The sequence below is a fragment of the Syngnathus typhle genome, linkage group LG15 (genome assembly GCF_033458585.1).
Source record: "Syngnathus typhle isolate RoL2023-S1 ecotype Sweden linkage group LG15, RoL_Styp_1.0, whole genome shotgun sequence".
Lineage (NCBI taxonomy): Eukaryota > Metazoa > Chordata > Actinopteri > Syngnathiformes > Syngnathidae > Syngnathus > Syngnathus typhle.
Window position 1 is genome coordinate 6,111,877 of NC_083752.1, and position 19,815 is coordinate 6,131,691.

General features: G+C 51.3%; 4 protein-coding genes across 8 annotated transcripts; 1 reads left to right on the forward strand and 3 right to left on the reverse strand.

The window, feature by feature from the left end:
• Positions 1–480: 480 nt before the first annotated feature.
• On the reverse strand, positions 481–3,298 carry htr3a (5-hydroxytryptamine (serotonin) receptor 3A). Its single transcript, XM_061299471.1, has 8 exons — positions 3,168–3,298; positions 2,898–3,058; positions 2,764–2,808; positions 2,574–2,683; positions 2,308–2,477; positions 2,004–2,164; positions 1,674–1,884; positions 481–1,588 (listed from the first exon to the last, which is right to left on the reverse strand). Exons 1-8 carry the CDS (start codon positions 3,229–3,231, stop codon positions 1,065–1,067), a joined length of 1,446 nt encoding a protein of 481 aa, XP_061155455.1. The 5' UTR covers positions 3,232–3,298; the 3' UTR covers positions 481–1,064.
• Positions 3,299–3,853: 555 nt separating this feature from the next.
• On the reverse strand, positions 3,854–6,148 carry htr3b (5-hydroxytryptamine (serotonin) receptor 3B). Its single transcript, XM_061300134.1, has 8 exons — positions 5,988–6,148; positions 5,887–5,931; positions 5,708–5,817; positions 5,465–5,634; positions 5,152–5,309; positions 4,467–4,677; positions 4,194–4,379; positions 3,854–4,119 (listed from the first exon to the last, which is right to left on the reverse strand). The coding sequence occupies exons 1-8, from the start codon at positions 6,144–6,146 to the stop codon at positions 3,854–3,856; spliced, it is 1,305 nt and encodes a 434-aa protein (XP_061156118.1). The 5' UTR covers positions 6,147–6,148.
• Positions 6,149–7,019: 871 nt separating this feature from the next.
• On the forward strand, positions 7,020–15,181 carry usp28 (ubiquitin specific peptidase 28). 5 transcript variants are annotated; one of them, XM_061298811.1, is made up of 26 exons: positions 7,020–7,192; positions 8,274–8,351; positions 8,446–8,566; positions 8,690–8,777; positions 8,853–9,015; positions 9,504–9,590; positions 9,661–9,798; positions 9,861–9,931; positions 9,990–10,066; positions 10,148–10,296; positions 10,376–10,503; positions 10,700–10,795; positions 10,865–11,005; positions 11,077–11,228; positions 11,326–11,396; positions 11,472–11,700; positions 11,774–12,109; positions 12,195–12,334; positions 12,482–12,757; positions 12,827–12,922; positions 13,027–13,205; positions 13,525–13,603; positions 13,676–13,755; positions 13,822–13,945; positions 14,136–14,331; positions 14,408–15,181. In XM_061298811.1, the coding sequence occupies exons 1-26, from the start codon at positions 7,148–7,150 to the stop codon at positions 14,581–14,583; spliced, it is 3,516 nt and encodes a 1,171-aa protein (XP_061154795.1). In that variant the 5' UTR covers positions 7,020–7,147; the 3' UTR covers positions 14,584–15,181. The 5 variants fall into 5 exon arrangements, with proteins under 5 accessions (XP_061154795.1, XP_061154793.1, XP_061154794.1 ...); XM_061298809.1 differs by having other exon boundaries at positions 7,021–7,192; positions 12,189–12,334; XM_061298810.1 differs by having other exon boundaries at positions 7,021–7,192; positions 8,277–8,351; positions 12,189–12,334.
• Positions 14,881–19,808, reverse strand: LOC133167830 (von Willebrand factor A domain-containing protein 7-like). Its single transcript, XM_061298814.1, has 14 exons — positions 19,483–19,808; positions 18,859–19,131; positions 18,659–18,752; positions 18,454–18,588; positions 18,199–18,385; positions 17,954–18,129; positions 17,762–17,874; positions 17,573–17,689; positions 17,172–17,496; positions 16,918–17,070; positions 16,742–16,834; positions 16,394–16,665; positions 16,027–16,326; positions 14,881–15,959 (listed from the first exon to the last, which is right to left on the reverse strand). The coding sequence occupies exons 1-14, from the start codon at positions 19,660–19,662 to the stop codon at positions 15,564–15,566; spliced, it is 2,814 nt and encodes a 937-aa protein (XP_061154798.1). The 5' UTR covers positions 19,663–19,808; the 3' UTR covers positions 14,881–15,563.
• Between the last annotated feature and the right edge of the window lie 7 nt (positions 19,809–19,815).

The following is a 19,815-nucleotide window of genomic DNA, read 5'->3' on the forward strand; positions in this document are numbered from 1 at the left end:
TTTTTCTATTATTTTTCAAACTCGGGGTGCTACTAAAGAATGGATTAAAAAGAATACAATAAAGTAGATCAAATTATTTATAAATGATTGCAAAATGTTCTTACATTCTGTAAAAATAGTTGGAAATCTTTGTTGTACTACATAGCTGAGTAAATGTAGAATTTTGATTGTTTCCCTGTTTCATTTCAAATATGTTTATTTGTTAGAATAGTTTGATTCCAAGCACATGCGCAGTCTGCGCCGATCTCGCCGGTGGAAGGCGACAAAAATGGAAATGGCGCCCCCTGTTGGAGTAAAACAACTCTAGCCCTACTTCGCTCTGTTGATTTTCATGTAGCCCGCAATTAATTCTTGGTGATTTTACAGGGGAGTCATTTATACAATTTAAGTGTTGTTATTAAGCTTCTTAGCATCTATGCTACCTGACGGACTGACTGTGTTATCTTCATTTTCTGTCGTTTTGACAAGGAGTGGGGGAAATTGTTCACTGCTCATACTTGAATGTTATTGGGGCCAATGAGGAAGGAAGGGAGGAAGGAAGGAGCAAAAGGGAGGAAGTCTGCGTCATTTAATATCTTGAGATAAGCCATCACCTTTGGTCTGAGCCTTCTAAGGTTAACATTCATTCCATTGAATTTGGTAAAAAGAATTTTCGTTTGTTTTTCCACAAAACCGTAAAATACTTTTATCAAATGACTTCAAGCTGGTGAGTTGAAACTGCTGTGTAACGACATATAAAGCACACTAAAATCAGTTTATTTCATTGAAAATCATTTGGACTAAAATTATCAAGGAGCCAGCCAGGACTTCAACGGAGAAATGCACAGTGACAGCGCCGCTCTCTGGCTGGGGGAGAGAACTACAACGTCGTCAGTAGGCTATCACAACGACTGTAAGAGAACATCGTGGTCATGACACACTTGATAAATAATTTGCCCATTGATAATGTGACGTCCTAAATAATGTATGGGGGAGGCATTGGGATTTCATAAATGAGTGACGTGGATAAAGCGGCTGCCTCCGAACTCCTTTTCTCTTTGCCACGGAGCCTGGAAATTCTGGCGTCAGGCCACTTGCCACACAGACCACAGCGTGCCTAGCGTAATGCTGTAGGCCACCACGGCCAGCAGGTAGACCCTGAAAAGCATTACGTCCAGAACATAGCCCACCTGCAGCCACTCCTTGGCCACCTCGTTGCCGTAGTCTCGTTTCTCCAGGTAGTTGCGTATGGCGGTCACCTCTTGCAGGATGTCACTCACCACGGGATCCCTGTGGGGGGGCAGGCCCCGAGCCAGCGCGGCGGCTTCCCTCTGGTGCCGCCGGCCAATCTCGCAGGTGTGACGGAGCGCCCGGTTCTCGCCCTTGTAGTCGTCGTCATCGTCCATATCCGAGGCCTGAGGGGACAGTCTGGAGCACAGCCGGTGCTTCTTGCGGATGCAGAAGAGGACCGGAGCTCTCTCCAGAACAAAGTACCTCAGCCAGTGGGGCACAGGGGGCTGTAGGTCCTGCTTGTGGACCAGACGCACGATCAACACTGTTTCCGTCAGGCTGATCACCAGGAGGGCCATGCAAACGACAAAATACACGCCTACGGCACAGGCCGGACGGACGAGATGGGTCAGTCGGACAGACGAACGGGGCCCCCCTCACCCCGCGGGGCGGCGATCGCTCACCTATCAGCGGCGTTCCGATGGCGGTGGCGGGCAGGGTGTCGGATACGATGATGAGGAAGACCGAGTATCCCAGCAACAGGGTGATCTTGAAAGAAACTCTCTCACCGCTGTCAGGTGGCAGATAGAAGCCCACGATGTCCATCACCATGAGGAAGATGCTCGGCAGCAGCAGGTTGACCGTGTAGAATAACGGACGGCGCCGGATCACCACCTGTCGACATGCTTTGCTTTGGTTTCATCCAAACGATGGACCGGGGGCCATTTTTAGCCCGCTGTCTGTTATCGAGCAGCCCGTAGCGTAAATCCAAAGTAACACTTTACTGGACTCACATGGAACTTCATCTCGGCGTAGTAGTCGTCGTCATCCACGCTGAAGATTTTGTAGTTGGACAGAATGTGCAGCAGCTCCCACTCTCCTTGGTTCATGAAGACGCTCTTGTCCTCCCTCAACTCCTCGGGGCTGCGCATCAACGTGATGTTGATGTCGTCAACTGCCGACGGAACATAATATCAGTGGCGGCGTGAGTGCATCGAGGCAACGTCTCGCCCCAACAGCAGGAGCGGACAGAACACGGAGCCACAAGCCCGAGCCTTTTTAATGAACTGCAATCCGAACGAGTGCGTGGGCCCATACTTGTGTGGAGCCAGCTCTGGAAGGTCAGGCTGCATTTCTGGACATCAAAAGGGAAGTTGTAGATGTTGAGCGTGCAGGCGGTGACCACTTGGATGGGTTTGTAGTTGCGCACCAGTCCGTCGTGGCTCACGTAGACGTACGGGATGTCGGGGGACTTCCCCACGTCCACGCTGCGTGTCGGGATGACAGACGGCGCAAATTTCGACAACATTTCTGGCAAGGCTCCAAAAGACGAGCAAACGAGCGAACGGACGGACGAAGCTCACAACTCATTGATGAGGATATCCGGCACCCAGATGTTGGCAGTCGGGAGAGAAACTTGTTTGACCTGGTCAAAGTCTTGGGGATTCCAGACGAGGAATTCATCCGTCCATGACTTGAAGGTTCAAGAATAGCACAATCGTCACAAAAATCCATATCTATATAGAAGCTGGTAAACAGCAGAGCCACCTTTACCTGTCTGTACCACACGTACGTCGTCAAGACCTGGTTCTTCTCATCCTGTTGAAACAGGTGAAAGGGGGAAATGATAAAAAAAACAAAAACAGATGTTCAAAATATTCAATTTACCAGTTTCCGTCAATCCTCACCACATTGAGGATGGAATAGACCATCAGATCGATGGCCACCAGGGTGGACGTCCGCCAGTCTTTTACCGGTCGCACCCCTTTCTTGTAGCCGGCGCTCAAAAACTCCGAGAGGCGCACCAATGTGGCGTTGGCCAAGCGGCCGCCGCCGCCCACTTGCTTGGCTGAAATATTTGCAAGCGTTCACTCAGCGGTTTGCATTTGCTGCCATTTGATTGGATGCCACTGAGCAACAATCATGTCAACAGATGTCTGCCAAAGGAGAATGCTTACCTGTGCACGTCCCTTGAATAAGGAAGAAGAGAAACATGGCAAAGCAGGCTGATGTGGCTCTCATAGCGAGTCCGTCCTGTTGTGAAAATGTGCTTAGCGTGTCCCCATTTGGCCCGGCTCTCTGAGAGGCCCCTCCTACCTGCCCAAAATGTATGCCGTCTTAGCTAATGGAGCTTTAAAAATTGCATTAATATAGACCTTTCCACTGTGGCGCACTTTTCATATTCTCATCCTGACTATTAGGAAGCCACCAGGGAGGGGGGGGAATAGGAGACGCAGCCATCGCCCAACTCGGAATGCTTTTTATTGATCTGTTTTGTGGCGGCAGTGGCGGGGATGAAAGTACGTCGCTCCCCTGGGTGCCACCGGCTCATTATGCACTATCGCTTAGTACATTTCCACGGCTGGGAAATCATTACGACGGCTTTGCCTCCCTCCCTCCCTCCGTCATCTTCTGTCTCTGTTATATTTTGCGTGCCGCCGAGTTGCGTTACACCCAAGAGCACAAGGAAACATAGGCATGACAGATATGTTTTATTGAGAGCAACACTCGAGCAGGTTAGGAGCAAGTTTGATGAGAGTGCTTGAAGAGTAAATTGTTGAAGTTCTTGTGCTCTAAATCTCTAGGGATTGGCATCACTTGTGTTGTTTTCTATTTTGGAGCACAAAGAATCTCACGCGTGTGGTCAGGCGAAGCTCCAGCTGGCCCAAAACAGCAGCAGGGTCCCGGCGTACACGGCCAGAATGATCAGGTAGAGGCGGAAGAGGAAGCGGTCCACTTTGGAGCAGAGCGCCAGCCATTGGGACTGAGCCCAAGACTCTGAGGTCTCCTGGGAAAAGGCCAGACGGATGGAAACCAGCTCCCTGAGGAGATGCTCCAAGCTGCAAGGATTTTCCCCGATGTCGGCGGGCGGGCCCGGCTCCTCTTCCGGCGAGGGCTCAAACTCCAAATCTAGGAAGCAGATCCAAAAAGGCTCAAGGACGTTGCTCGCAGAACCACAACACAAAATCTGGAAATCTTTCTACCTTCGGAACGGTCGAGCCGGTCCAGGCTCACAGCGGAGCTCTCGGAGAGGCCGTACTTGTCCAGCAGGCAGGCCGACGCTGACATTTCCCGGACCTCCTTTTGGCTGTGGTGGAGCAGCTTGACCACCAGGATGGACTTGATCAGGCTGAGCATGAGCAGCGCCATGCACACGGCAAAGAACACACCTTGCGCCGCAAAGAAGTTGGGTGGGGTTTTTGGTTAAGATCAGTGGGAACGACTGTGATGGAAGAGAAACGTAGCGCTTTTCCTGCCTATGAGCGGCGTGGCCACGGCGGTGGCGGGCAGCTCATCCATCAGGTTGACTCTGAAGAGGGTGTAGCCCAGCAGTGTGCTGATTTTGAAGCCGATGCGGGTACCGCTGCTCACGGGCAAGTAGAAACTCATCACATCCACCATCATGAGGAAGATGCTGGGGATGAGGAGGCCCACTACGTACAGCAGGGGGCGCCTTCGGATCAACACCTGCGGGGGCACAAAGCCAAGTTTGCTTCAAAATGGACGCCACAAGCAGAAAACAAGATAGTGACTAGCTTTGTGTGCAGCGTCACATGTTAAATGTGTTTGTTTCCCCAAAATGATCTCGTATAGTGGCTGAAGTTGTCCTTCATCAAACAGCCCTGGGCTGGCTCCTTTGAGCTGCATGAATGAATAGCAGCAGCAGCCATGCCTGGCCGGCGGGTGGGCGCTCGCTCCACCTGCAAGGGGGCTGCCTATGCATGGGGCCATTTGCCTCGCCGCTAACAAGACGCTCATTGATCAGTCAGCCGCTGAGACAGTCTCATTATGGTCCTTCGCCCTTTGCCTGTCTATCAGAGGCTCTCTTCTTCTCGCAAACAGCCCCAGCCTCATCAGCTGCCATTAGCTGGCTAGACCCGTCCGTCCTTTTGTCCGCAAATGTCACATGCGGCCAATATGACAGATACAAAGTTGGCGCACATGGAAACGGACGTGGGCGTAGTCGGCGCGGTCCTGCTGGAGGCGCCAGTAGCGCGCCGGTATGGACAGCAGCTCCCACTCGCCATCGTTCATGAACTGCCGCCGATCGTTAGCGATGGCCTCCTCGCTGCGCCACAGAGCCAAGTCGATTTCCTTCACTGCACGGAGGAAGCGATCAACAGCGTTAATCACGCACTGGAAACAATCACGCTTTTGTTCATTTTGCACGCTCAGACTGTATGCACAACACGGTGCCGCCCGTCCGGCCCGCTTGAACTTTGCCGTCTTTACAGACAAGGGAAAGCCCGCCCACCGGAATGTAGCCAGCTGCGGAAGGTGAGGCTGCAATTCTGCTTGTCGAAAGGGAAGGCAAACATTTCCAGGCTGCAAGCCAGGACCACCTGCATGGGCCGATAGTTCTTGACGCACCCCGACGCGTTGACGTAGACGTACGGGATGGGCGGCGACCTTCCCTCGGCCACGCTGCACGCAGATCGAGGCCGACAAACGTCAGTACGTATCATTAGATCATTTCGTGTCATCGATGTCGACCTACAGTTCATTGACGATAATATCGGGTATCCAGATGGCGTCGGATGACAGCGAAATCTCGTTGATCCCGTCAAATTGGTCCGGGTCCCAAACGAGGAACTCATCCGTCCAGATCTAAATAAGCACACATGAGAGTTTTTTTGGAAAGCGTTGTCATTCATGTTACGATGAGACGAAACTCACCTGTCGGTACCAAATACTCGCTGTAATACTCTGCGTTTTGGAATCCTGAAATGAAAGCCAGCTTAGTCTTTTTGAAAGGCTACAGCGGAAAGTAAACTTACCACATCAAGGACAGACTGCAAGATGAAGTCGACGAAAACGGTGGTCACGCTGGTCCAGTTCTGAACGGGACGAACCCCGCGGTCGTAATTCCTCAGCAAGGCTCTCGTCAGCTGATTCAACGCCGATCTTTTTGGCTTCTCCGGAATACTTTGAGCCATGTGGCCGCCCACAAGCGACACTGATGAAGTTTGAACAATCGTGGTCGTGAACTGACAACATCGGTTCTACTTGATCTTGAAGATGTTTTAGTCCACGTGCATGACCGTCTTTCAAAATATTGCAGTTAAAGATTAGCATGAGATTAGTTTTTTTTTCTTTTTTTAAAGCTACTGTATTTCAATGAAAAGAAGAGCATCTTACCTGTCAACAGTAGCAAGCAAATGACAGACATTGAGCTGGAATTCTTTTTCTTCTCTCTTCTTTTTCTTCTTCTTTAATGGCAAAATATCCTGAGTGGGATCAAAGAGGAGCTCGAAGTGGTTCGGAGTGAAGAGCCAGAACACACACAGGGCTAGTGTAGACATTTTCTTTTACGATATTGATCTTCACCAACCCGAGTAAGCTGATACCGTCCATGGAATGATGAAACGCACGAGACAAGATGCGCCCTCAGAGACAGACTATCGTCAACATCAATTAAATACAATTTTTTTTTTTAAGTATATATTTTTTTGTCGTTTTAACAAAAGCAGAAGAGAAGACTTATTATACCATTACGACTTTTCGCTGGCTTTCTTTCTTCGACTAACATAAAATAAATGACTAAAAAAAAAAAGGGGGGGTGATAGGATTCTGACTTTTCTTCTCACACTTTAAAGTGAGAATTCATAAAGTCAGAATTCTGACTTTGTGCATTCTCACTTTAAAGTCAGAATTCTGACTTGATTCTCAGAATTCTGACCACTTTAAAGTCAGAATTCTGGAAATCCTCTTCTGTAAATGACAGACTAGACAAGTGATGGGGACAATAAATGATTGACGTCGTTGCTGTGTCCCTCAACACGCCTCCTTGTCAATCACGCCGCGGCTGCGCGCACGCCGCCGGGCCGAGCACGCGCGCGTCGCTTGCCGCTCTCCGCGTGTGACAGATGGCGTGCCAGTGACTCCGCACCCGGGGCTGAAATTTGAAAACGGCAAGAAATTTGGTTGCGATTTTGCGATGAGAATCGAAGAGAGCGAAAATGGAGAGAACTCAGCCAACTCGGTGAGCGCAAAAAAAAAAAAAAAAATGGACGTGAGTGGAATTAACACAAGTGACATATGAGCGTGAAAGGCCCTAACTAACCGGACTTGTGTAACTAACCCTAACGCCGAAATCTCGACGTGGTTAAAGTTGGATTTTTCCTCTAATTATATTGAGAATCAACATAAGACAAAAAAAAGATAGCGCTTGCATTTTTTTTTTATTGTTGGATTTAATATAAACAAGTATTGGACATGAAGCGACATATTTTTCTCAAACGAGTTATGACATACTGCATTTGAGACCTATTTTGGTGATTTCTCATTTGTCCTTTTAGGGTGTTGTGTGACGTGCACTGTCTAATTCTGACATATTTTGACATTTAGTCATCCGGCAAGTAAACAAATCATTTCAACTCATCTTGTGTGGAAAGCAATGGGAAGTCGTCAATTTGTTGTTGTTGTCCCCACCCCCCCCCACCCCCCAACACTGATAGTATTCAAACGTAAAACTATTCCTCTGTGTCCTCAAACCTGTCATTTATTTATTTATTTAAACTGTGTGTGTGTGTGTATATGTTTGTGCGAGAGTGAGTCACAGTGGCTTTGTGATGTAGTCCGGTGGCATGCCGAGCAGAATGATAAACAGAAGCCTGTCCTATCCATGTCAGCAGCTTAAAATAGAGGCAAAGCGAGCGCTCTCCGATATACCCGGGACACCATATAAGTCTGGTCCCCCTGCTCTGGGCTTTGTGTGTGTTTGTGTGTGCGTGCAACGCGTACACCTGTTTTTGTAATGACAGGCTTTATATAGCGCGGCAGCCCGCCCGCCTGCCCTCACGCAACTCACTGAGCTGCCTCCGTCCGCTTTGTATTGAAACGCTTCATGTGTCCACAAGGTGAAAACACGCCTGGTGCTCGGTTCAAATTGTCCTCACTCGCCGTGGTTTGATGACAATGACTTGATGACCCGCTCGCCGTCTTGGCCTCGTATGACGACGACGGCTCGGCATTTGGCGTCGCATCCTCGAGGGCTCTCCTGATTGGAACCTGAAAAGCTCAGATTGGTCAATGACGTGCATCTATTGTTTTTGTTTGGACAGCAGACCGAGATGCTGATCAACCAGCTGAGGGAGATCACCGGGGTCCAAGATCCTCACCTTCTCTGCAGAGCCTTAAAAGTAAGGCAAAGACGTCCGATCGAGTGTGACGTGTGCGTGTTGATATCTGGAGTACGTTCGCGGCCTTTATCTTTTCCCACCTTATCTCCTGAAGGCCGGTCGGGGTGACATCGGACACGCCGTCGGTCTCCTGACAAGTCAGCCGGTGGAGGTTGGGGATGGCGGAGAGCCGCAAGAGTTGGGGACACCCACAGTGGCCTGGGAAGGCCACAAAGGTGGGATACACAGCCTTCTTTATTAGCTTTCCAGATCTGGTTCGTTGCAAAACGATTCCTTTTGGTCCAGTAGAACAGAGGCCAAGTGTCGAATCTCCATGAGAAAGATTTTCTTTTCTTCAGGCGTCCACGCAGATGAACTCCAAACCGCCATCGAGCTGAGCCTGCAGGAGTCCCACAAGGCTCAGGAAGAGGAGCGAGAGTTCCATCGGTACTGCCCGTTACATTATTAGGAATGCCTTTTATGCAAGTTGGCAATCACATTCACGACGGACGCCTCGGGCAGGGCTCTGGAGGCCAGCGCCGAGGAGACCCCGGCCAGGGGTAAGAAGAAGAGATGCGAGGCCCACAGCGACATGAGCAACCCCGCCGACTGGATCCGCAAGGACGACTGGCCCGTGGGACTTCGCAACGTGGGCAACACCTGCTGGTTCAGCGCCGTCATCCAGGTGAACGCGAGCGGCGTGCTTTCAACTCCCTAGCGCCGTGGCATTTTCCGACTAGCGACGCTAATAGCATCAAGTGCTTTTTTGTTTTCATCGCGCCAACTATTGTCGATTCAACCTAGCGGCGAATACGAGCTCGGCGGTGAAATGAAATTATGCCAATTGAATCTGATCGCCGGAGTCACTCTTCAGCGCTCAGCGGCTCCATTAAACTTCCTGCTCAAATATTATCAGGAGACACATGAGTGCTCAATTTCATTTTAGTGACACATAAGACAAACTGTTCCCTCAGAGGAAGCACGCATGGAAAGTATTTAGTGCTTATTTCGGGGGAATGGAAAGTGAAATCAAAGCTTAGAAAGCACGCTTATATCGGTGAGAGTCTTCACCCCCCACACACACACAAGCGAGTCAGCAGGGTTCAAATCATGGCGGAGGGAATAAGCGCGAGCAAGGTGCCATGAATGCCGACTTGTTTTTTCACCTTGCAGTCCCTCTTCCACCTGCCCGTGTTTAAAAGGCTGGTGCTCGACTACCGCCTCTCTGAGCAAATCCTGGACAGGTGTAAGAGCCACACGGTGAGCATCGGCGGCGGATAAGACAAACGGACAGACGGAAAGCAGGTGAACGCTGAATTTTTGCCCACAGGACAAGCGGAACATTGCCTTCATGCAGGAGTTGCGCTGCCTCTTCGCCCTCATGGTGGGCTCCACGCGCAGCTTCGTGGACCCCTCTGCCGCCGTGGAGCTCCTGCGAGAGGCTTTTCGGACCAGCGAGGCCCAGCAGGTACAAGCCGTACGCGAGCCAGGGCCATGAGATTTTGGATACTGAACTACCTTCCCATTCAGGATGTGAGCGAGTTCTCCCACAAGCTTCTGGACTGGTTAGAAGACGCCTTCCAGCTGGCTGCCAACGGAGAGTAAGTTCTACAAGAGAACCAGCCGCAAATACCATATTGATTTTGCTTTTGCTTCCAGCAACGCCACCGACAAGCTAAAGAACCCCATGGTCCAACTTTTCTACGGCACCTTTGTGACCCAGCGCAAGCACCAAGGTACTCCTACCTGCGTCGGTCTTGGTGAGCTGAGCGATACGCAGCGTTCGCTGGCTCAGACTGCTTGTTTGTTGACTGCAGGTCAAGTTGTATGCAACACAGAGCAGTTTGGCCAGTATCCTTTGCAAGTCAACGGCTTCAATAATCTGGACGAGTGCCTGGAAGGAGCCATGGTGGAGAGGGACATCGAGGCGCTCCATGCCCAACACGACGAGCCGGCTGGCCGAGAGGTGGGTCGCCTTCAAATCCTTTTTTTCTGTCCTGATCGCGATTTGAGGTGTGTGTTTTTGTTTTGGGCTCTTTTTGCAGAGATGGTTCAAAAAACTGCCACCCGTGCTGACATTTGAACTGTCTAGATTTGAATTCAACACGCAGCTCGGCCGCCCCGAGAAAATACACAAGAAATTGGAGTTCCCGCAAATAATCTACATGGATAGGTGAGCGCTTGCAAATGGAAGGAAAGAAATATAGATCACAAAGAATAATACATAATAATATAAAATGATAATATATATAATAAATCATACAAATAAATATAATCAATTCAACTCCAAAAAAGTCCAAAAGTCATGACAAATTACCAGTCACAGTTGTAATAGTGTAAGGGGTTTTTGCTGACTTGGTCTTTACCAGATATCTTCACCAAAACCTGACATGTACGCACGAGAGGCGAGGAGAAGTGAAAAAAGTGAAGGAGCAGCTCGCAGATCTTCAACAGAAACTGGAATGGTAGCATACAGAGAGCCCGCTGTTGAATGGCCTCCTGCGCTTGCTGTGACCAAACGTGTTTCCGTCTAGCTATCAACGCTACGGCTCGGGCCCCAACAAGTACCCTCTGGCCGACATGCTGCAGTTTGTGTTGGAGTTTGCCTCCAGCAAACCCGCCGCACTTTCGCCGGCCCTTCCTTCATCGGCCACGGACGCCGGCCGAGAGGACGGGTGAGCTTGGAGCGCAGATGATGCGATGGAAAAGTTCTGTTTGGTGAATGGGATTGATGGTCTTCCCTCAGTGAGGCGGCAGAGGAGGAGGGGGGCTCCCAGCGCATTCCCAAGACCTGCAGCCAGCACTGCCCCCTGGCCAGTGATGTCTCCGAGGAGGAGCTGCGCTTTGTTCAGGGCTGCCTCCAGCGGTGGAGGACGGAAGTGGAGAAGGACATCCACGGTACGGGAGGGAGCCTTTTGTTTTGGTGGGCCAATATTCCAAGCGCTCGCTCCTCTCGATTCATTCCCACCTTGTTCGTGTTGTTTGGGTGCCGCAGAGCTAAAGGCCAACATCGAGAGACTCAGTCAGACGCTGGAGGGCATGTACTCGGACAACAGCCTCTGCCAGGTGATCTTTCCTCAAGTCCCGCGTCGCTTTCACCCATGGTTTGTTTTAAGATGATGTTGTCATGTCCATACTTAGGTGCCCTACAGACTCCACGCGGTGCTGGTCCACGAGGGCCAGGCCTCAGCAGGCCACTACTGGGCGTACATTTACGACCACGCCAACCAGCGCTGGATGAAGTGCAACGACATCACCGTCACAGAGTCCTCGTGGGAGGAGCTGGAACGAGATTCTTTTGGCGGCACCACCAACGCTAGCGCCTACTGTCTCATGTACATCGATGACAGGCTGCCCCATCTTATTAGCGGTACAGGAGCACCACCTGAGCTCTTTGTTTCATTTCAACACAAAGGTACCTTCTCAAAGTCCAATAACGGCAGCTTTCCGTTCAGAGCGCGCAGACGACGAGACGGGCCAGGTGCTGTGCGGGATGGACTCCCTGCCGCCAGTCCTGAGACGCTTCGTGCAACAGGACAACCGCTGGTTCCAGCAGGAGGTCAGCGAGTGGGAGGAGCAACTCTGCCAGGCAGCGGCACCTCCGGGCGAGTCGGACGAGCTCCCGGAAGCCGAGCCTCAGCTCCCGGAAGCCGGCGCCGACCGCGACCCTCAGGCTTCGGCGCCTATCGAACCCGTGCCGCAGGCCCAGGGAGCCGCTGCTGCTTCGCAAGCGGAAGCTCGGAGCCATCCAGAGCCTGACGCTGCAGGCCCGCTTGAAGGTCTTGAGGGGCTTGGAAATATGTATATATTAGCAATATGAATTCATTCAAAGGAAATAATTGTCCCCACCCTGAAAAGAATTAGACGCAGCAACAGCAGCCGCAGCCCTTCCGAGCTCAGAGTGCCAACCAGATGACGGCGAGCCCGACAACAGCGACATGGCGGAACCCGAGCGGTGTTCTGACGTCGCTGCCGTCGCAGCTGAGAGAGAGCCTCAAAGTCAGGTGAGTGGAAAGCACCTGTTTCCCCACTCTCCCCCTCCCTCCCAGTTTTGTCAAACACGGGTCACGCATTTCAAGTGCCGTAGATGTTACAGTGATGTCTTGAGGGGCATGTAGGATTCACAATGATGTTGCTCTGCTCTGCGCCAGAGTCCCGAAGTTGAGCTCGACGCTAACCATTCGCTGCCAGACCTCTCCGTGAACAACGAAGACGCACAGGAGGAGGAGAACGAGGAAGAAGTGGAGGAAACGGCTCGAGGTGATGTCGAGGCCTCCTCGGAGGAAGCTCCTCGCCGCCAATCCGATCAGGAGCAGCCCATGCCAGCGGCGGGGCGGCGGCAGGCCCAGAACGAGGTGTCCGAGGTGGAGATCCCCAACGTGGGCAGGATCATGGTGAGGGCGGACGCTGACGGATACAATGAAGAGGTAAGTATAAGCAAGCAAGGCGTCAAAACGGGATGACAAATCAAACTTGGCTTGTCACCTGCCCAACAGATGATGTTGACCCCAGCCATGCAGGGCATCATTCTCGCCATTGCAAAGGCCAGACAAGCATTCGACTCAGAGGGTCCCGAGGCCGGACTCATCAAGGTGGCTAGCTCACTCGCTCACTGGCTAACGCTCTTTTTGTTTGGAACTTCTCTTTTCACTTTATGGACGGTTGAAAATGGCTTTGGCTTCCCTCCACCAACCAGGCCTTCCACGAGGAGTACTCCCGCTTGTATGAGCTCTCCCAGGAGGAGACCACGCCGCGGGAGGACGCGCGCCTGCAGCACGCCCTTGTTTACTTCTTCCAGAACAGAGCGCCCAAACGCGTCATCGAGAGGACGCTGCTCGAGCAGTTCACTGACCGCAACCTGAGCTACGATGAGAGGTGACATAGTTTGTGTGGGCATTTTTACTTCTATTATTGCATTTAATGTCACTTATATTGTTTAGAGTTGGAAATTCCGAAATCCGACCTAATTCCATGCATGGGAAATTTGTACTTTTGAAAGCTAAAGAAATGGAGCGAGATGGGCACGGAATACTATCGACATAGATTTATTGAGGCCAAAAAAAAACCATAACATTTTCATCAACTCAACTCAATACGGAATGTAAATACCGCCATCTAGTGGCCGGATGAGGGTAACTAGTGCAACCTCCTGAATTTCCAATGATTCAACCTGCTCCCAATGTTGGTTTGGCAGAGCCATCGGCATCATGAGGGAAGCTCGAGCCAAGCTGCGCCTCATCAAGCCCGAGGACATGGACATGGATGAGTACCTGGTACTTTCATGCCAATCTTGCTCAGCAATTTGTCTACTGTGATTGACGTGTTCTAAATTTGAAATCCAACAGCAGTGGCACGACGACTACAGAACGTTCCGGACTGTCTTTGTCTACCTGCTGACCGGACTGGAGCAATACCAGCACGGCAAGTAAGTGTTCCGCGTCGCTGAACAGCTTCCACAAAGCCTGATTTTTTTTTTTTTGCTGCATTCCAGAATGCGCGAGGCTCTGACCTACCTGGCTCACGCCTACGACGCCAACGCCGCCCTGCTGGCGAGCGGAGAGAAACGCGGCGTGGACACGTCTCTGATTGCACTGTACAGGAGAAAGTGCCTCACGGTGTGGTTCCAGATTGCTCAATTTCAATGATAGGAATCCCGCTTCTAGAAATATCCTTTCTTACTCAATACATGGCCGAGGTCCGACTCGATATCAGACAACATTCAAATCAAGCGACTTCCACTGGAGTGCAGAATTTGTTTTTATACTTGTTCCAAGAATTGTGAGGTCCTTTTCGTTCTCCTCTCAGAGCTTGAACGAAAGGGCCACGCGGCTCTTTGCCAGCGGTGACGAGAGCAAGGTGGAGGACAGCGTGGCCATCATGGACGAAGCGGTCATCCCCTGCCTGCACCTGATGAGCCGCGAGGTGTCGTCGCAGGAGGACCGCGACACCATGGAGAGCATCCGCAGTCAGTGGTGCTGCTGCCTGGGGCAGGACATGGACGGTAGCTAGACCAGTCTCAGCACCTTTATCTCAGAGACGAGACGGCCTTCCGAGCTTTGGCCTTTTTACCTCTGCAGACTCACTCCAGATGAAACTGGGCGAATTCCTGCCGCGGGTCCTGGACTGCTCCACCCAGACGGCGGTCCTCAAAGACCCCCCCAAGGTCCACGTCAACCAAGCTCATGACCTGTGCAGCCGCCTGGCCGCCGTCATGGAGTCCATCTGCAACACCGCCGTGGTGGCTGTCAAGTAACCAAAGCCGCCCGACGGACTTTTGATAGCCAACCGACCGCTGGCTTGACACTCGCGCGTCATTTTCTGTAATGTGTGTCGCTAGCCGTTAGCCGTGTTAGCAAGTAGCTATTTTGACACGGGATAGTTGTTCAAGGGAGGAAGAAGACTTGGATTTGGATCAGTCCTGTCTTGAAGCACTTAATCACTTGTTGCTCATGAAGCGTAGTTCAGCACATAGACGTTCCCCGTGCAGGAAGTGACACGAGTGGGATGACGCACGACAGCAACACGTTTGTAATAATAATGCCCATTTGCATTTGTTTTTCTATATACGTATGTATTTTGTATTTTTACAGACTTTGGTAAGTGGCCGTATGCTTGTAGATGAAAGTCAAGAGAGCTAGTGAGGGATGTGATTTGAAGGAAGTGCAATAGAGTCATTCGAAACGCCGGACTCCAAGGAGCAAACACGGTGTATGGAAAAAGCCACACGTGATGGCTTACATGGATGACATGAAACCTCAACAATGCTCTCAAGTCCAAAAACAACACGTTTCTGTCACGTGCCACCGATACCATTGCGTCGGGCCCGTCCTCAATAAATATTAGAAATGTGATCTTCTCGTCTTTGCAAATGATTTCACAGCTTCTCGATACAGAGCCAGTAAAGTCGACAGTGCAGCGTGTTGGACAAACGGATGACTATCCATTTTTGATAATGATTCCGACATACTTCACTCAAAGTACATCCACAATAAGAAACATCGCCACATCTCTGACAGTGTAGATTTGCTGTATGTGTCAAAGTTGTGCATGACTGGAAAAGAATATTGATTATGGCACAAAAAAGCAGTTTTCTTAATAGATTGTTTCTACACAATCTTGAAATTACCAACATTTGAACCTGCAGTATTGGATGTTGGCCAATAGGGCAAGACATTACATTAGCACGAATAAAAATTGCATTGCTGCAATTGGCGAAGCTTTTGCGACGAGACTTCAGACCATATTCAGGTTTTCCGGAAATCCGAGCGCCAGGGTGAGCACAGCGCAACCGAGGGCTGTCTGAGTGAGCAAAGAGGCCACGCAGCCGGAGCTTGTGGTAAAGGCGTTGAAGGAGCACGTGTCCGTATTGCCCACGTTGTCCACCACCACCAGCTCCACATCGGGCGAATCGCAAAATCCCTCATAGGCGGCCAGGGTGTCGTTCTGGTTTTCGGTGTCCGGTGTGAGGGTCAGCGTGCCGTTGCCTTGCGTGAGGGTGACCCGCTCCACGCCCGTCCCTTCGGCGCCGTCGCTCACCTTCAACGACAGCTCCCACGGGTCTGCGCTGGTGTTTTGCACGCAGTTGACGATGCGCAGCACCTGGCACACTGGAGCCGTGAAGTCCGAAACCTGCCAGGAGACACCAAGCGGTCAGATAGTGTTATCCGAGTGTAATGTGACAGGCAAGGCCACCAACTGGATTCAGGACGGAAATTCTGAGGATGGCGTAGTTGATGTCGTCGCCTCCGGGGGCCTCCGCTTCAATGACGAGGGTGACGGTGGTGCCTGACGGCGTGTTGAGTGGCACAGCGAGCATCACGGTGCCGTTGGCGCTCAGTCCCGGCGGCTCCACCAGGAGAACGTTCGGAGCGCTGGCTGTGTAGAGCGGGTTGTTGGTGGTCGCCCGGATCGTGATATTCCCTCCGGTTTCTTTGGCGGTCACGGTAAAAGGCACAGAGAACTCCGTCCCGGGGACGAGGTTTCGCTCGGCATCAGCCTAAACGCAGACGACGTCGACCATATTGTCGCGTGATGTTCCAGAAGTTAGCCGAGCGAGCGCTCACCTTGATAGTTAAATTGGACGCCCGAAAGCTGGTTGCCGACTCCCTTTGGAAAGAAAAGACTCCTCCCGTCGTGGCGTTCATCTCGTTTCCCTTCACACGCACCACAAACGGCACAGATGGAATATTGTCGACCCGAACCAGGAAGTTGCCGCCTTCCTGCGACTCCACGTCTCCCGGGACCTCCAGCGATCCCGCCGACTCAACCAGAGTGACCTCCATCACATTCGCAGTGTTGCTCCCCGTAAGCATCACCAGCAAACTTCCGTTGGTGCCTTCAAACAGAAGCCAAGCCTCATTGGGAAAACCGGCCTTCTTGCGGTTAGCATCAGGCCGCAAAAGTTCTCTTACCCGCCAACGGACGTGAGTCGAGAACATCAAACGTGTTTGATGGGGAGGGGACGAACTCCGCAAAGTCAAACAGGAAGTCAAGGGGACTCTGACCTTTAAAGTCAAAGGAGTTACCAAACAAATGCACTTTTTTTATCGTCTTTTCTGTCCATTTCCATTGGCGGCCGAGCACTCACCTGTGGCCCTCAGTGTGTACGGATTTGTTGCCTCCACCATCACTTGCCACGTTCCCACTTGAGGCCTCAGCTGCCAACTTTCCAAGTTTCCCACCGACGTGAAAGACGAGGTCAATTGGTCCGCCTGCGGGGTGCGCAGATTGACCTCACGGCCTGCAAAGACCAAGCGGAAGGCACGTTTGCTCTCGTCAGTGCCTTTAAACATCTGAGGTCTTAACGTGACTATGATTGCCTGTCTCGAGTTTGTGTCTCACCCTCAGGATCCACCAGCATGACGTTAGTTGGATTTCCCGTGATGAAAAGTCGGACATTGCTGGTTGTCCCGTCAATCACAAAACTGAAGTTTGCGTTCTCTCCTGGAGTCCTGGAGGCTCGCACGAGTGTCACCACAGTTGAGTTGGACATTTGCCCGATGATGCTCGTAGCCTCCAAGAGTTGGTCCTTGTCCACTTCTATGACCAGACCTCCAGCGGCATCGCTTAGATCTTTGTACACCTGAGCGTCCGATTCTGCAATCCTGATATTCCGCCTACGCCGCCGCCGAGTGTTCGCCGGTGTTCCTGTGATCAGGAAGTACACCTGGATGGAAAAAAAACAAAGTCCTCACGTCTGTGAGGGTCTCGGAACGGCACGAGGTGAGACCGTGTGCACCCACCACAGATTGAGTCCGCTCAATGTGAGCGATGACAGTGGACTTCAACTGTTCATCTTTGGCCGGGGCGTCTGTGAAGAGGAAGATGTCCGAGCTCCGGGGAGCGTTCGTCAATGCCAACTTGAAAAATAGGATTGTTGTGCTCAGCATTTAGGCTTCATTACATGTTGGAAGTGAAGATGAATCTTCTACCTGGAGCCCTGAGAGACTCAACTCCCCTTCATCTCCTCCACCGCTTGCCATCAGATCATCCACAATGTCCTTGAAGACTTCTGGGTCACTCGTTCTCATCACCGGCCCAAATTCTGAACCCAACCGAGAGAGTGTTCCTTGTCTTTTAGTTAGGGTGAAAAAAAACCCCCTGCTTCCAGTCCGCAACCTGACCTGGATCGTTGAAGGGCACGAGAATGTAGAACAAAGGTTGGTTGTCAGTTTCCACTTGGCTGTCGATGAAGGTGGAAGTTGCCGTGCGCACGGCCGCGATATCATCGCTCATACTCTGCGTGGTGTCGATCACCAAACAAAGAGCTTTGCCGGTTCCTCTGGACACGCCCAACATTCTGATTAAGGAAATACGTATAAGCTTGACACGGCACCTGAATGTCAGTAATCTGTTTCTGTGTGCGTACTGGAGGAAAGGTTCATCTCCTGACGCTCGTCGAACGTCCTCCAGGATCTCGCTGGTCGCCGACGTGGCCAGACGGGCCGCTTCTGAGTGGAGGAAGCCGTGCTCTGAATCGGTCGTGTCTTTGTTGATCCCGCCGGTGGGCTCGATCCTGCTGGTCACGTCCACGGCTCCTCCGTGGCTGCACTTTCCTGTCCGAGAAATGACGGTGCACATCAAACGGGCCGTATGGAATTCACGAAATTCAAGATTCTCTTACCGCTGGGCTTGGTGTCGATCAATGGAATGAGTCCAAAATATCCCGTGGTCAGGACCTGCTCGCTGATGATGTCCTCCAGGATGTTGTTTCTGCAGTCGTCGCCATCGCAGCTGCGACATGTCGCCCTGCTCTCGTCTGCCGGAACGGAAACCTTCATAAAGAGCTGCGCTTCTTTCTGTGAATGTCCATCTCCTTTTTTGCCTACCTGCTAAGTTGCCGATGCTGGTGTCGGATCTGAGAAGGTTAGAGTTGGGAAAGTTCATGCCGATCTCCACCCAGTTACTGTGGCTGTAAAAGTCCTTCAAGTTCGAGACAAACAAAACAAGTTAGCTCAACGACAAGTTAGCGTAACCACAAGATAGCTTAACGACAAGTTAGCTTAGCCACAAGTCAATCAAGAAGAACCTGAAGAGTGTGTAGGGTCTCTCCCAGGTTTTCCCGGGCCGCTTCAAAGTCCTCCTCCTTATTGTTGGCCTTGACCGTCTGCAGGCCGGTGGTGATGATGTTCCGACCGCTGACGAAGGTTTCGTCGTCAAAGTGGAAGCTGGGGTTGACCGCTTCGACCAGGTCCACGCGTATGTTGCGCAACGTGATGGACCTGATGGCTTGCTCGTAGCTCCTGATGGAGTTTCCGGCCCTGCAAGCGGCTGCCACGCCTGTGGCGGTGAACGGCTGCGGCTACACGCACAAACACACACACACGAGTCCCGTCGTCATTCACTTGTACACTTGATGTTGTCTGGCAGACTGTAGGGACTCTTAAATTCTGCCTCTGGGCTTTGTTGACGTAAACAAGGGGGAGGGATTTTGTCACTCCTATTTCTTCATCTGATCTCTTCAAAAAAAAGACTTTGGCTGTATAATTTAAGTTATTTTGCCCAGAGTAAGCTCCAACGTCTTCCAGCTAGCCAGAGAACCGATGACTTATTTTCCAACACCAAGAAACAAAACAAAAACAGAAACCAAATCTTTGACAGACTAAAGACACACAAACACAAAAATAGCGTGGAACAGAAAAAGGAATCTCACGGGAAAGGCGAAGTCGCTGCCCTCAGCTTCGGCCAGCGCTAGGCACACCTGCACGGTGACGTTCAAAATGGCTTCTTCTGTGATCTCTTGGTGACTCTTCGAACTTCCTGGCAGAATCCCGAATCCTTGAGCTCCACTTTGAAGCAGCAGGATGACCCAAACCGCCAAAGCAGGCGACATGTCTTCTCAACCTTGTCCTGAAAAAGGAAAGACGTTTTGCTGAATCACTCGGAAGCCGCTGAACCTTGTCGTCTTCTTTTTGTTTCAGAGAGTTAAAAATGAAACCGATGCTGCTTGTCTGCTCAATTTTGGAGGAATGGCAACAGCGGGTAA

Coding starts and splice junctions, on each gene's coding strand:
- htr3a (XM_061299471.1), bottom strand. CDS start 3,231: ATGAGAGCCACATCAGCCTGCTTTGCCATGTTTCTCTTCTTCCTTATT. Junction 3,059..3,167: donor TATTCAAGGGACGTGCACAG/GTAAGCATTCTC, acceptor CAAATATTTCAG/CCAAGCAAGTGGGCGGCGGC. Junction 1,885..2,003: donor ACGCCGAGATGAAGTTCCAT/GTGAGTCCAGTA, acceptor GCATGTCGACAG/GTGGTGATCCGGCGCCGTCC.
- htr3b (XM_061300134.1), bottom strand. CDS start 6,146: ATGGCTCAAAGTATTCCGGAGAAGCCAAAAAGATCGGCGTTGAATCAG. Junction 5,635..5,707: donor GATATTATCGTCAATGAACT/GTAGGTCGACAT, acceptor ATCTGCGTGCAG/CGTGGCCGAGGGAAGGTCGC. Junction 4,380..4,466: donor CGTGGCCACGCCGCTCATAG/GCAGGAAAAGCG, acceptor TTGCGGCGCAAG/GTGTGTTCTTTGCCGTGTGC.
- usp28 (XM_061298809.1), top strand. CDS start 7,148: ATGAGAATCGAAGAGAGCGAAAATGGAGAGAACTCAGCCAACTCG. Junction 10,067..10,147: donor GACCCAGCGCAAGCACCAAG/GTACTCCTACCT, acceptor TGTTGACTGCAG/GTCAAGTTGTATGCAACACA. Junction 11,397..11,471: donor CGGACAACAGCCTCTGCCAG/GTGATCTTTCCT, acceptor GTCCATACTTAG/GTGCCCTACAGACTCCACGC.
- LOC133167830 (XM_061298814.1), bottom strand. CDS start 19,662: ATGTCGCCTGCTTTGGCGGTTTGGGTCATCCTGCTGCTTCAAAGTGGA. Junction 17,875..17,953: donor CGTGCCCTTCAACGATCCAG/GTCAGGTTGCGG, acceptor GGTTGGGTTCAG/AATTTGGGCCGGTGATGAGA. Junction 15,960..16,026: donor GAATTTCCGTCCTGAATCCA/GTTGGTGGCCTT, acceptor GTCTCCTGGCAG/GTTTCGGACTTCACGGCTCC.